This window comes from Ostrea edulis, chromosome 4, assembly GCF_947568905.1.
Source record: "Ostrea edulis chromosome 4, xbOstEdul1.1, whole genome shotgun sequence".
NCBI lineage: Eukaryota > Metazoa > Mollusca > Bivalvia > Ostreida > Ostreidae > Ostrea > Ostrea edulis.
In genome coordinates, this window is record NC_079167.1 from 92673294 (window position 1) to 92685616 (window position 12323).

The following is a 12323-nucleotide window of genomic DNA, read 5'->3' on the forward strand; positions in this document are numbered from 1 at the left end:
ACTCATGCGTATCGAATCAGTTGAGAGATTTTATATCTTATATATATTTTTATTTTATATCACCATATGAACCTCTTTATTATTAAAATGATTTTTTCTGTACATCATCTTCTCGGGTCAAGGGTTTCTAATCCGCCCTGCTTCATATCAAGCGGAGCCGCTCAGCGGATTAGAAACCCTTGACTCGGGAAGATGAGTGTACATGAGAATAACATACAAACGAACGATAACTCTGGGTAGTACTTAAAGATCGGTTGCATGTATCTCACTTTACACAGCCCCTCTTCAGTCTGAGGAGGTTGTAAATGTTCATGGCTGCCTCACGAATTGCTTCGTCGAGGAGATTGTGTTGTAAATATAAATGTATCTTTTATGTAGCGTTTGTAATTTTGTGTATTCAGTTTTTGTTATACAATACAAACATCAAAGATTCGGAATCTTCTTCAATAGAAAAGGTATGGATTTTGATAACTCGTAAAATCACCGCCCCTCTAACCGGCGTCGGAGCACGCATCACACTTTGTTGAATTCCTCCGAACTGTGTCATCATAGAATTAAATCCGAATTCCACACGTAACACACAACCTCATAAAAAAAGATTCAAATTCACGAGCAGTCCAAATCGGACACCACAATTTTTAAAGTTCATTTTTCATTTATTAGGAGTGACTATAAAAAAAAATTCTTAAGACTTTACTAAGATGTATAATCATTACATGGTTTTGACACAATCTGAGCAAGCTGGTAACAGGTATATATAATATAATAATGATTAAACATAATTCTTTTAGAATTTATACTATACATGCCAGTTTGCTCAGATTCAAATGTGTCAAAGCCCAGTGTTGATCATGAAATCTAAGAACAAAAATTGTTTAAAAAGTAATGTCAAATAATATTGGTTTTGAAAACTGAGACAAATCTAAATTGAGAGCATTGAAGAAACTTGATCTGCCTGCCCAGAGACATATATTAATCTGATTGTAAATCGGATATTTGATCTCATAATTTAATGTATCACATTAATGACACAACATATCAAATACCACCTGTAGAGGATTAAAACATTAGTGTCTATACACGGTATCAGGACAACTCACCCCCAAGACAACTCGCCCTCAAGACAACTCGCCCCCAAGACAACTCATTCCCTCTACTGGACAACTCGCCCCCTCTCTTGAGATAACTTGCCCCTTCATATTATACATGTTTACAATTATTATTTTTGGTCAAAATTCAAGAGGTGTATTAGCAAAAATTAATAAATTTCTTATAGATAGTATATAAATCACAAACAAAAAGAAATGTTCACATAAACACTGAACTTCGTGTTTTTTATGCAAGATGAAAGATTTTAGTGAAAATCCAGTGTTTGGGTTCAGTAAATTCATCATCACTTTTATATACACGTAAAATATATAATTTCAGCGGAAGCAAGTTCAATTAGCGTTTGGTAGGGAAGCCAGTATAAACTTGGTCTACAGCTGGCGTAGTATAATTATCTATAATCTGCATCTGTTGTTAAATCTAATTGTTTGATTTCCTCCAAGCTGTTATTTTACTTCAGACGTTAAGGTACTCATCATCAGAGTACTTTTCACTTTGAAATCGCCGTGTAAAAAGAATCGGGAAAGCAAAGCCGTTATAAAATTTCTGAAATGAGAATTTTATGATTTTTCAACGGGAATTAGTTGAGAAACGCATTAAAAGATAATTACATGTATCAGAATATTCATGCTTCTCATTTACACTTATGTATACTGTATCGATAAAACACACACCTTCCAACCCCCCAAAAACTTTTCTCAGTATTGAAGACATTTAATCAATTACCTGAAGATCAGTAAATATAATTTTCCTTGCCAAATGAAGTATGAAAAATATCATTTTTTCTGAAATGCAATAATTAAATCTGTATAATTCTATTAGAATTTACTACTCGTGTTAAAGTATGAAATAAAAAGATGTATCTTTATAGGATTAAAAGTGTAAATTTTTGTACAATTACACACACAAAATGAAAATTAAATGTGATAGTATATTTATATATAATATTGGGGGCAAGTTGTCTCAAGAGAAGGGGCGACTTGTCCTGAGAGAGGGCGAGTTGTCCTGAGAGGGGGCGAGTTGTTCAGCATTCCTATACACACATGCAGATAGTCTATATCAGTGTACACTGCACATTGCCAGGTTCTCTCCCAGGGTACGACTACATGTAAGTTGTGGACCAGGAGTGTGCAAGTTCACCCAATGAATGCAAGACCCAACCAGAGGAATGTTGGGAGTGGATCATCAGTCCACTAAAATTTTCTGTTATTGTTGCAATTAATACAAACAAACAATGATCAGAACAGTTGATAATTATTTATGCTCTGCCAAAAAATCAATAAATGTATTGTGTTCAACATGCAATGACATTTTTATACAGCTAGATGATGATTCCGTAGAAAAACATGAGAATTCAAGTATTGTTGAGGAGCCATTGGGAGAAGATAAAAGAGAAGCCATAAATGATAATCCCAGTAGAGAGGAGGGTGCCTCCCGTGAAGGTCTCACTAGTGAGGAGTCTCATAATCTGTCCGGTGAAGACATCCAGCACAGATTGGGCTTCATCAAAGACTTCATCCCTCCCTGTAAGATAGAAAGCGCACAAGCTCTGTCTGCAATACAGAGAGCCACTACCGGAAACTGTAAACAAGAGATTGCTGACATTGCTTGTGGGATCCAGGAGGGGGGCGTGTACCCAGGCTCTCTGCCCAATACTTGCCACTTAAAAGGTATGGTCAAGTCTTGTTTTGGTACTATAGAGAATGAAGTAAAAAATGCAGCCTTGCAGAAACAGAAATATACTTAAATTTACATTTGCCTTTCATGGCAGTAGTCACCAAAGTTGTTATTCTAACACAAGCTTGATGACTGATACGTTGGTAATATATTTGTTATGTTTGTTATTCTAACACAAGCTTGATGACTGATACGTTGGTAGTTGTTATTCTAACACAAGCTTGATGACTGATACGTTGGTAATATATTTGTTATGTTTGTTATTCTAACACAAGCTTGATGACTGATACGTTGGTAGTTGTTATTCTAACACAAGCTTGATGACTGATACGTTGGTAATATATTTGTTATGTTTGTTATTCTAACACAAGCTTGATGACTGATACGTTGGTAGTTGTTATTCTAACACAAGCTTGATGACTGATACGTTGGTAGTTGTTATTCTAACACAAGCTTGATGACTGATACGTTGGTAATATATTTGTTATGTTTATATGACAGGTAACCACTCTAGAGGTCATTATTATGGCTGCTATTCAGACAAACCAGAAGATCGAGACTTCGCCCATCAGAAGACTTTCCCTACAGAAAACTGGTCACAGCAGTGCATAGATTACTGTCTACAGATAGGTTAGTTAAATCACAAAGTTCTCACACAGTAAAACAGGATTCCTCAAAACACAAAGGTCGACTCTGCATCTGTCAGTGTTTCCGATCCCCTGCTGGTCCTGCACAAAGCACAAAGGTCGACTCTGCATCTGTCAGTGTTTCCGATCCCCTGCTGGTCCTCGACTCTGCATCTGTCAGTGTTTCCGATCCCCTGCTGGTCCTGCACAAAGCACAAAGGTCGACTCTGCATCTGTCAGTGTTTCCGATCCCCTGCTGGTCCTGCACAAAACACAAAGGTCGACTCTGCATCTGTCAGTGTTTCCGATCCCCTGCTGGTCCTCGACTCTGCATCTGTCAGTGTTTCCGATCCCCTGCTGGTCCTGCATTGACTGTTGAAGATCTTGAAAATGCTTTCATTTGATTAACTATGATGTATATGTAAAACAGTTTTCAAGAATTGGAAAGATAGTGGTGGATGTACATGATTCAGTGTTTGAGAATGTTTCTAAATGGTCAAAGTTCAAAATACTCGGAATATATTTTTATGCCCCGCCCCTGTAATCTGAGATTCAGCATGTTCAAGGGAGGGGCATATAGTTTTTGGTCTGTCTGTCTAAATCATTTTGTAGACCTGCAAAAACTTTAACCTTGCCCATAACTTTTGAATGGATGGTGATGGGGCTTTCAAATTTCACATGTGTATTCCATGTGTCCAGACTTTTGTTTAGGTACCAAATTCTTTCAGCTCATGACCTTCACCATGGAGTTTGACCTACTTTTGAAAAACTTGAACCTTGTCCATAACTCTTGAATGGTTAGTGATAAGGAATTCGTATTTCACATGTGTATTCCATGTGTCCAGACCTTTTTTTTTGGTACTAAAATGTTTGACCTCATGACCTGGGAGTTTGAACTACTTTTGACAAACTTCAAGCTAGGCTATAACTTTTGATTGGTTAGTGATAGGGATTTCATATTTCTTAAAGACTTTTCTTTGGGTACCATCATGACTTCGCTGTCATCAGTGTTTCACAAACACATCTTGTTTTACTTTGTATTTTTTTAATTCCTTTATGGATAATGTAGAACCACAAATTACATATGTAAACACTGAATTCAAGAGAATCTTTTATTCCTCTTCGCTCCTTGGGGAGCATAGGGCCACAACCACACCTCTCCAACGTACAAGAGCATGTAGAGACCATTTGATTTTCACCGGAGAGTCATATGGTATTTAACATATTATTCAGCAGGTAATAATGAGATCAACACAAAATAAATCATTCAAGTGGAGAAGCCAATTCACTATATTGTTACATTAGGAAAAAAGTATAAGGGCAAGTGTGTTATTGTCTTTTGAATTTTATTATGTAGTAGTTCGGGCTATACGGACCATGGATATCGGCCTGGATAACTCGGTGGTTATAGCACTTGACTAGTAATGCAGGGGTCCCGGGTTCGATTCCCAGTCCAGCCAAAGATTTTCTCCTCTCCTAAACTACAATAACATACACATAATCTGCACATAGCAGACCATTCATCAGAGAGCGTCAATCAGCCATGCACACACTACATGTAAGAAGGCACTGAAAATGTGACCAACCTCAATTTCATATAGGGATTTAAAAAAAGCGTATAGTGAATTAAGAAAAGCGTATAATGATATATAAAAAAAAGCGTAAAGTGATATATATAAAATTTTAAAAAAAGCGTATAATGAATTAAGAAAAGCATATAGTGATTTTTTTTAAAAAGCGTATAGTGAATTAAGAAAAGCGTATAGTGATATAAAAAAGCATATAGTGATTATTAAAAAAAGCGTATAGTGAATTAAGAAAAGCATATAGTGATATAAAAAAGCGTATAGTGATTATAAAAAAAGCGTATAGTGAATTAAAAAAAAGCATATAGTGATTATAAAAAAAAGCATATAGTGAATGATAAAAAGCATATACTGAATTAAGAAAAATGTACAGTGATATAAAAAAAAGCGTATAGTGAATTAAGAAAAGCGTATAGTGATTATAAAAAAAGTGTATAGTGAATTAAAAAAAAGCATATGATCCTTGCCTTAATTTTTGTTTTTGCTATGTGCAAATACCTGCATTTGATTTACAGAATTCCGTAAAACAACAGTTAAGATAAGTGGAAATCCCATGAATAAAAGAAAGGGATCATTTTTTTTTTTAAATTTACAATCTAGCTGAGTTTAAAGACAATACAAATTACATTAAGTTATTCTTTCACAAATGCAAAAACATAAACCTAAAGATAAGGGCAGTATAATACAAGAGCATTTTTTTGTGAAGATTTCCTATATTTCTGGATCTCAAACATTATTTATTGTGAAGATTTTCTATTTTTCTGGATCTCAAACATTATTTATTGTGAAGATTTTCTATTTTTCTGGATCTCAAACATTATTTATTGTGAAGATTTCCTATTTTTCTGGATCTCAAACATTATTTATTGTGAAGATTTCCTATTTTTCTGGATCTCAAACATTATTTATTGTGAAGATTTTCTATTTTTCTGGATCTCAAACATTATTTATTGTGAAGATTTTCTATTTTTCTGGATCTCAAACATTATTTATTGTGAAGATTTTCAATTTTTCTGGATCTCAAACATTATGAGTGACATGTCTTGTTTGTTTTTTTGACGTGAAGATATTGAATATACAGGTTATAGATATGCAGGCTTACAATATGGACGGGAGTGCTGGTGTGGAAATTCATTTGGTAAACACGGAACAGAGGGTGCACTTTGTAATCAGCCATGTCCTGCAAAATCTAGTGAAATATGTGGAGGGTATCTCACCAACGACATATACAGTACCGGAATTCAAGGTGAATACCATTTTGTTTATAAAAACAATAGTTTATGAATAATACAAACAAGAACGTTACAGCACCTTCACACTGTGTGAACTTACACAGTGAATTATTATTTTTTGAAAGATGTAGTCTCATAACTGCAACAGTGTATGCATACAAATTGAATAACGTACATTAGTGCGTTATGAAGATTTTGTTTGCTCACACTGTTGCAGTTTTGAGACTTCATCTTTCAAAAATTAATAATTCATTGCTTATATTAACATTTAAAAACCTTTGTTAATGTGTGCATTTTTAAGTCACCTGAATAAACTCGGGTGACCTATTGCAATTGGTTGTCGTTGTGCGTCATCCGTCATGCATTAGCAATTGAACATTTTTAACTTTTCTTGATAACTGCCAGTCCGATTCCTTTCAAATTTGGTATGAAGCTTCTTTGGGACAAGGGGGACATAAACTGTAAATTTCAGGACTCCAGCACCCCTGGGGCCTAAGGGGCGGTGCAAAAACTGTCCCAAATTGACCAATTTTCATAAATATTCTTCTCAAGAACCGCATATACATGTATTTAAAAAAAAAACCAACTAAATGCATAGTAATGTAGAGCAAGAAGGCCTCTACCAAAAATGTAAATTTCATTATCCCCAGGGTAGGGGTTCTAACCCCAGGGCAGGGCCAAACTGTCTATATAGTGTTTATGTGTAAAATACTTAAATAACGTCTTCTTTAGTACTATTGATACTAATTTGAAATTAAATAAATATTTAGAAAGAGCAGGTAGTCCTTTACCAAAATTGTTAATTTGATGATCCCAGGGGTAGGGGTTTTGGTATGAGGGTGTGGTCAAAATGGTCAGTTATTAAATGTGTGAACTATAGACATTTTTAACTTCTTCTTGATAACTACATGTCATAATTCAATAATAAAATGGTCAGTTATTAAATGTGTGAACAATAGACATTTTTAACTTCTTGATAACTGCATGTCCAATTGTTTTCAATTTTGTTATGTAGCATCTTTGGAATAAGGGGGACATAAATTGTAAATTTCAGGATTCCTGCACCCCAAGGGCCTTGGGGGCAGGGCAAAAGCTGCCCAAAACTGACCAATTTTCAAAAATCTTCTTCTCAAGAACTGCACATTTAAGAAAAACTAAATGCATAGTGATGTAGAGCAGGAAGGCCTTTACCAAAATTATAAATTTCATGATCCCGGGAGTAGGGGTTCTGACCACAGAGCGGGGCCAAACTTACTATATAGTGTTTATGTGTAAAACACTTTTAAAATAACATCTCCTTTAGTACTATTGATACTGAATTGAAACTAAATAGATATATAGAAAGAGCAGGTAGTCCTTTACCAAAATTGTTAATTTGATGATCCCCAGAGTAGAGGTTCTGACCTCAGGGTGGGGCTAAACTTAGTATATAGTATTTATGTGTAAATTTGCTGATACTGTATAAAATCTAAATGCATACTTAAGAATAGCAGAAAAGGATATACTAAAAAATGGTGAATTTTACAACCCAGGGTTATGACTCTAGGATGGGTCTAAATTCGTCATATCTTTTTTAATGTTTTAATGATAATACACCTATTATATGTAAAGTCTTTCATCAGTGTATGCACTTTTGAGGGCAGTGAAATTTTAAGGACACATTTTGTTTTAAATACTGTTGCTGAACATTAGAATTTAGCTTAGATATTCAGAACAGGAAATTTTTTCTACATTTCATAGCACTTGAGAGTAGTGATACTTTTTCATTATTACTCAGTTGACCAATAATTCCTGTGGGCCTTTTGTTTAATTATATCTTAAATCTCCTGCCTAATTCTTTGGGTAAGTAGTGATTAATGGAACAGCCATGGAAAGCAAATTGTGATGTCCTAACGTAAAAGAAAAAAGTGCACAATACTGAAAAAATTTAACTGTCCAATTCTTGAAATAATTTTCAATTGAATATCAAAAACATTAACTTTTTAACATAGTTATACTATCTGAACTGGGTTTAAACAGTTCATATCTTTTCAAAGCTAATTGTAAACAGCGTAGGTATGGTCACTATAGGTGCTAGTCGGCCATGTTGTCACTTTGAGAAATTGAAAGTACAGTTACTTAAGAAGAGTACATTAAAACTTTCAGTCAGTTATCTGTGCTGTTGGAAATGCATACATGTACTTCATTATCTTTGAAGGTTGAAATTGAAACTTTTAACATTAGTCAAAAAAATTCAACATTGCTACCTGTCTGTGTTTTGCATTATGTTGCACATTCTGGTTATTTTTTCATCACTTAATGATCTGAAATTTACATCTATTGCGACAGCCAGCGAGAGATTGTGAGTGGACATGTCAATTTTAATCATGACTATAGAGATGAGGCGTAAGAAAAATTAAATGTTTTGATTGAGCCAAAGTCGTATGTGAAGGGGGGGGGTCATGGGATGATGCATAGAAGGATCTTTTTATATGTTTGTATTTCCCATGTATTTGGCTTTGATATCTCTACAAATTGTAATGATAGCCATGTCCTCATGAATGTGTTTTAAACAATGCACTTATGAATACAGATGAATCTAGTATCATGCTGGGAATTCTGACAGAAATAAATTAATGTAGAATGTTGATATAAAAATAAACTTAAGGGTGTGAACTGTTCATGCTCTCATGTATTTTCAAAAGTGAAATTTATTTCTCAAATATAGCACCATATCGCACTACATTTTGCAATGTATTGCATCATTTCAGTATCTGTCAGAGGAAAGATTCGTTTAATATTGTATGTCAGGGTGAGTGTCTTCTTATTTAGAGGGACTCATTTGAGCACATTTGTTTCTGATGCAAGAACACTACTCTGTGTTTGCTTTAAAGTGTGAAGTTCTGAAGCTATTCTTTATCATAGATGATGGATGCACTGATTACATCAAGTAGTTTACCCACAATCCACTCATATTGCACTGATTTTAAATTCGCCAAATTCGTAGATGTACACATACCGTATATGTTTATTAAATATATATGATATATGTATTTGCTTATTACAGAAAGATTAAGTAATGGCCCAGGGGATCTACATTTTGAAGATGTTCACTCCAAGGTCAAGGTTATGTTTGTTTTGACCTTGAATGGCCGACAAGTTAGACAAGTGCGAAGACTACTTAAAGCCATTTACCATCGAGATCACTTCTATCTCCTGCATGTTGACATAGTATGTATCAGACTTAGTAACGATTGTATGTGAAAATAATATCTTCTCAAAGTAATGCTTGGATAAATATTTGTTTATATATGATAACATAATAAATAAAATTTATATAATAATAAATAAAATTGATACAGCTAAAGCAGAAATTTAAATATCTGTGGAATATGTGTTATGTCTGTGATGTTTAACTGATCATGAAATGACGTGGTATACTCTGATAGTCACTGACAATCTATGTACACACTCAATACATCTATGTTTAGAGACAAGAATACCTTTTTCGAGAGTTACTTCCCTTGGAAGACTTACTACCAAATCTTCGTCTAGTGCGTAAACGATTTGCGACAATCTGGGGCGGAGCCAATCTCCTGGATGCCCATTTACACATTATGAAGGAAGCCCTGGAGTCGGATTTAAAGTGGGACTACTATGTTAATTTAAGTGAAAGTGACTATCCAATCAAGTAAGTTATGTTCATGAATATGCATAAGTAAGTTGTGTTCATAAATATGCATGGTGAAGGTCACATTGCAGTATGGTTTTGTAGTAGTCTTATTAGAATTAGACTTGTACATTACATATTCTGCTCCTCTATGACACTCTTCGATAGAACACTTTGTGTAGTGATTTTTAGACGAATGGATCAAAGAATATACATTATATGTAAATCGAATCAGATTGGTTTTGTAGTATTATTGTGTGAAAATGATATTGTAGATGTATTTGATTTAGTTAAAGAAATACTCCATTGTTTTTGCACTTCAAGTAATTTTTTGTTTGGATTAATTTTTATTGTTTGTGATCAAATCAAAGTTTTGATATAAGAATATTAGAGATTATGCATATTGAGACTTAACCATGATAAACAATGTCACTTATTTGGCCATCCTTAATATTGTCGCTATATCCACCCTCCATATACAGGTAGATCAATGAAGTGTGTGCTTTATATTAACTTAAAAATATATGCATAAAGCAAAAAAGAAAAATATTTACTTCATTGGCATGTGTTGCTAGCTGATCTCAATCTCATGAAAATAAACTGATTTTTTATTTAAATGCCACTTAGCTCATGCATTTTATTTCCACCTGTGTATTTTTGTAATGAATTGATTAAAAGTCTTGCATAAATTGTAACAGCTTTAAACATGTTAAATCTAGGCCCACGCAATGTGCAATATTGCAATATTGACTGTACTGATGAAGTGATTTAAAAATGAATAATGTCAGAATGAAAGAGACACATATATATATATTCTGTATTTCTAGAAATGAGAGTTTCTCGATTAAAAAAATATCAATTTGGGTTTAATTTCATGGTTTTTGTCCAGACATGAAAATAACAAAATTAAATCAAATACAAAATTAGGTCTGTGTTCAGTAATTACAAAATTAGGTCTTTGTTCAGTAATTACAAAATTAGGTCTGTTTTCAGTAATACATGTACACTGTACATTAGGTCTATCATTTATGTTACAGAAAACTGGAATCCTTGGTTGCTTATCTAACAAAGTACAGAGGCTATGTTTTTCTTAAGTCTCATGGCAGAAACACTTCTCTGTAAGTAATTTATTTCACAATGTTTTTATGCCCCCGAGATCGAAGATCGGGGGTCATATTGTTTTTGTCCTGTCTGTCATTCTGTCTGAAACTTTAACCTTGCTAATAACTTTTGAACAGTAAGAGATAGAGCTTGGATATTTCACATGAGTATTCCTTGTGACAAGACCTTTCCGTGGGTACCAACATTTTCGGCCCTGTGACCTTGACCTTGGAGTTTGACCTACTTTTTGGAAACTTTTAACCTTGCTAATAACGTTTGAACAGTAAGTGATAGAGCTTTGATATTACACATGAGTATTCCTTATGCCAAGACCTTTCCGTGAATACCAACATTTTTTACCCTGTGACCTTGACCTTGGAGTTTGACCTCCTTTTTGAAAATTTTAACCTTGCTAATAACTTTTGAACAGTAAGTGATTGAGCTTTGATATTTGACGTGAGTATTCCTTGTGACAAAATCTTTCCATGGATTCCAACATTTTTTACCCTGTGACCTTGACCTTGGAGTTTGACCTAATTTTTTGAAAATTTTAACCTTGCAAATAACTTTTGAACAGTAAGTGATTGAGCTTTGATATTTCACATGAGTATTCCTTGTGGCAAGACCTTTCCGTTGGTACTAAACCTTTTGACCTTGACATCTTACCTACTTTTTAAAAAATTGACATTGGTCATAACTTCTAAATGGTAAATATTATAGCTTTCATATTGCACATGAGCATTTCTTGTGACAAAATCTTTCTACTGGTACCAAGATATTTGTCCTTGTTACCTTGGCCATCTTCAGAATTGGCCATTATCGGGGGCATTTGTGTTTCACAAACACATCTTGTTTTATTTAGAAATGTGAATATAGATACCATAATACACATATCATACAAAATTAATGTTAATTATAATACAAACTTCAACCACTTCGTAATATGGACAATGTACCAATGAGATCATGCAGCCTTGACCAAAGACATAACAAAGCAAATGTTGAATCTGGGATTCAAATGAACAACTAGTTGATTGCAAACATAACCCTGTAGACCATTGACCCAGCAGCTCCATCACCTTATCATGCGTCAATACTTCCTCCTACTGACAGAATTTGTCTGGAATGTTTAGGTTTTTGAGGAAACAAGGCCTGGACCAGACATTTTTGCAGTGTGATAACCACCTTTGGCGTCTGGGACCACGTACACTTCCTAGGGGGATCCAGATGGATGGGGGCAGTGACTGGGTGGGGCTCCCTCGTCAGTTCTGCGAGTATGCAATAAACTCGGAGGATAAACTCCTGACTGGACTCCGGAAACTTTACAAGTACACGCTGCTTCCAG

General features: G+C 34.4%; 1 protein-coding gene across 1 annotated transcript in view; it reads left to right on the forward strand.

Annotated features, from left to right (window-relative positions):
- The first annotated feature begins 272 nt into the window (after positions 1 to 272).
- LOC125668694 (xylosyltransferase oxt-like) overlaps positions 273 to 12323 on the forward strand; it is a 25779-nt gene continuing 13728 nt past the window's right edge. The window contains exons 1-8 of the mRNA XM_048903040.2: positions 273 to 455; positions 2429 to 2777; positions 3286 to 3414; positions 6078 to 6242; positions 9275 to 9438; positions 9699 to 9898; positions 10915 to 10995; positions 12112 to 12323. The exon at positions 12112 to 12323 is cut by the window's right edge and continues 5 nt beyond it. Coding sequence (XP_048758997.2) covers positions 306 to 455; positions 2429 to 2777; positions 3286 to 3414; positions 6078 to 6242; positions 9275 to 9438; positions 9699 to 9898; positions 10915 to 10995; positions 12112 to 12323 — 1450 coding nt within the window. The 5' untranslated portion in view covers positions 273 to 305. The remainder of the gene's footprint in view (positions 456 to 2428; positions 2778 to 3285; positions 3415 to 6077; positions 6243 to 9274; positions 9439 to 9698; positions 9899 to 10914; positions 10996 to 12111) is intronic.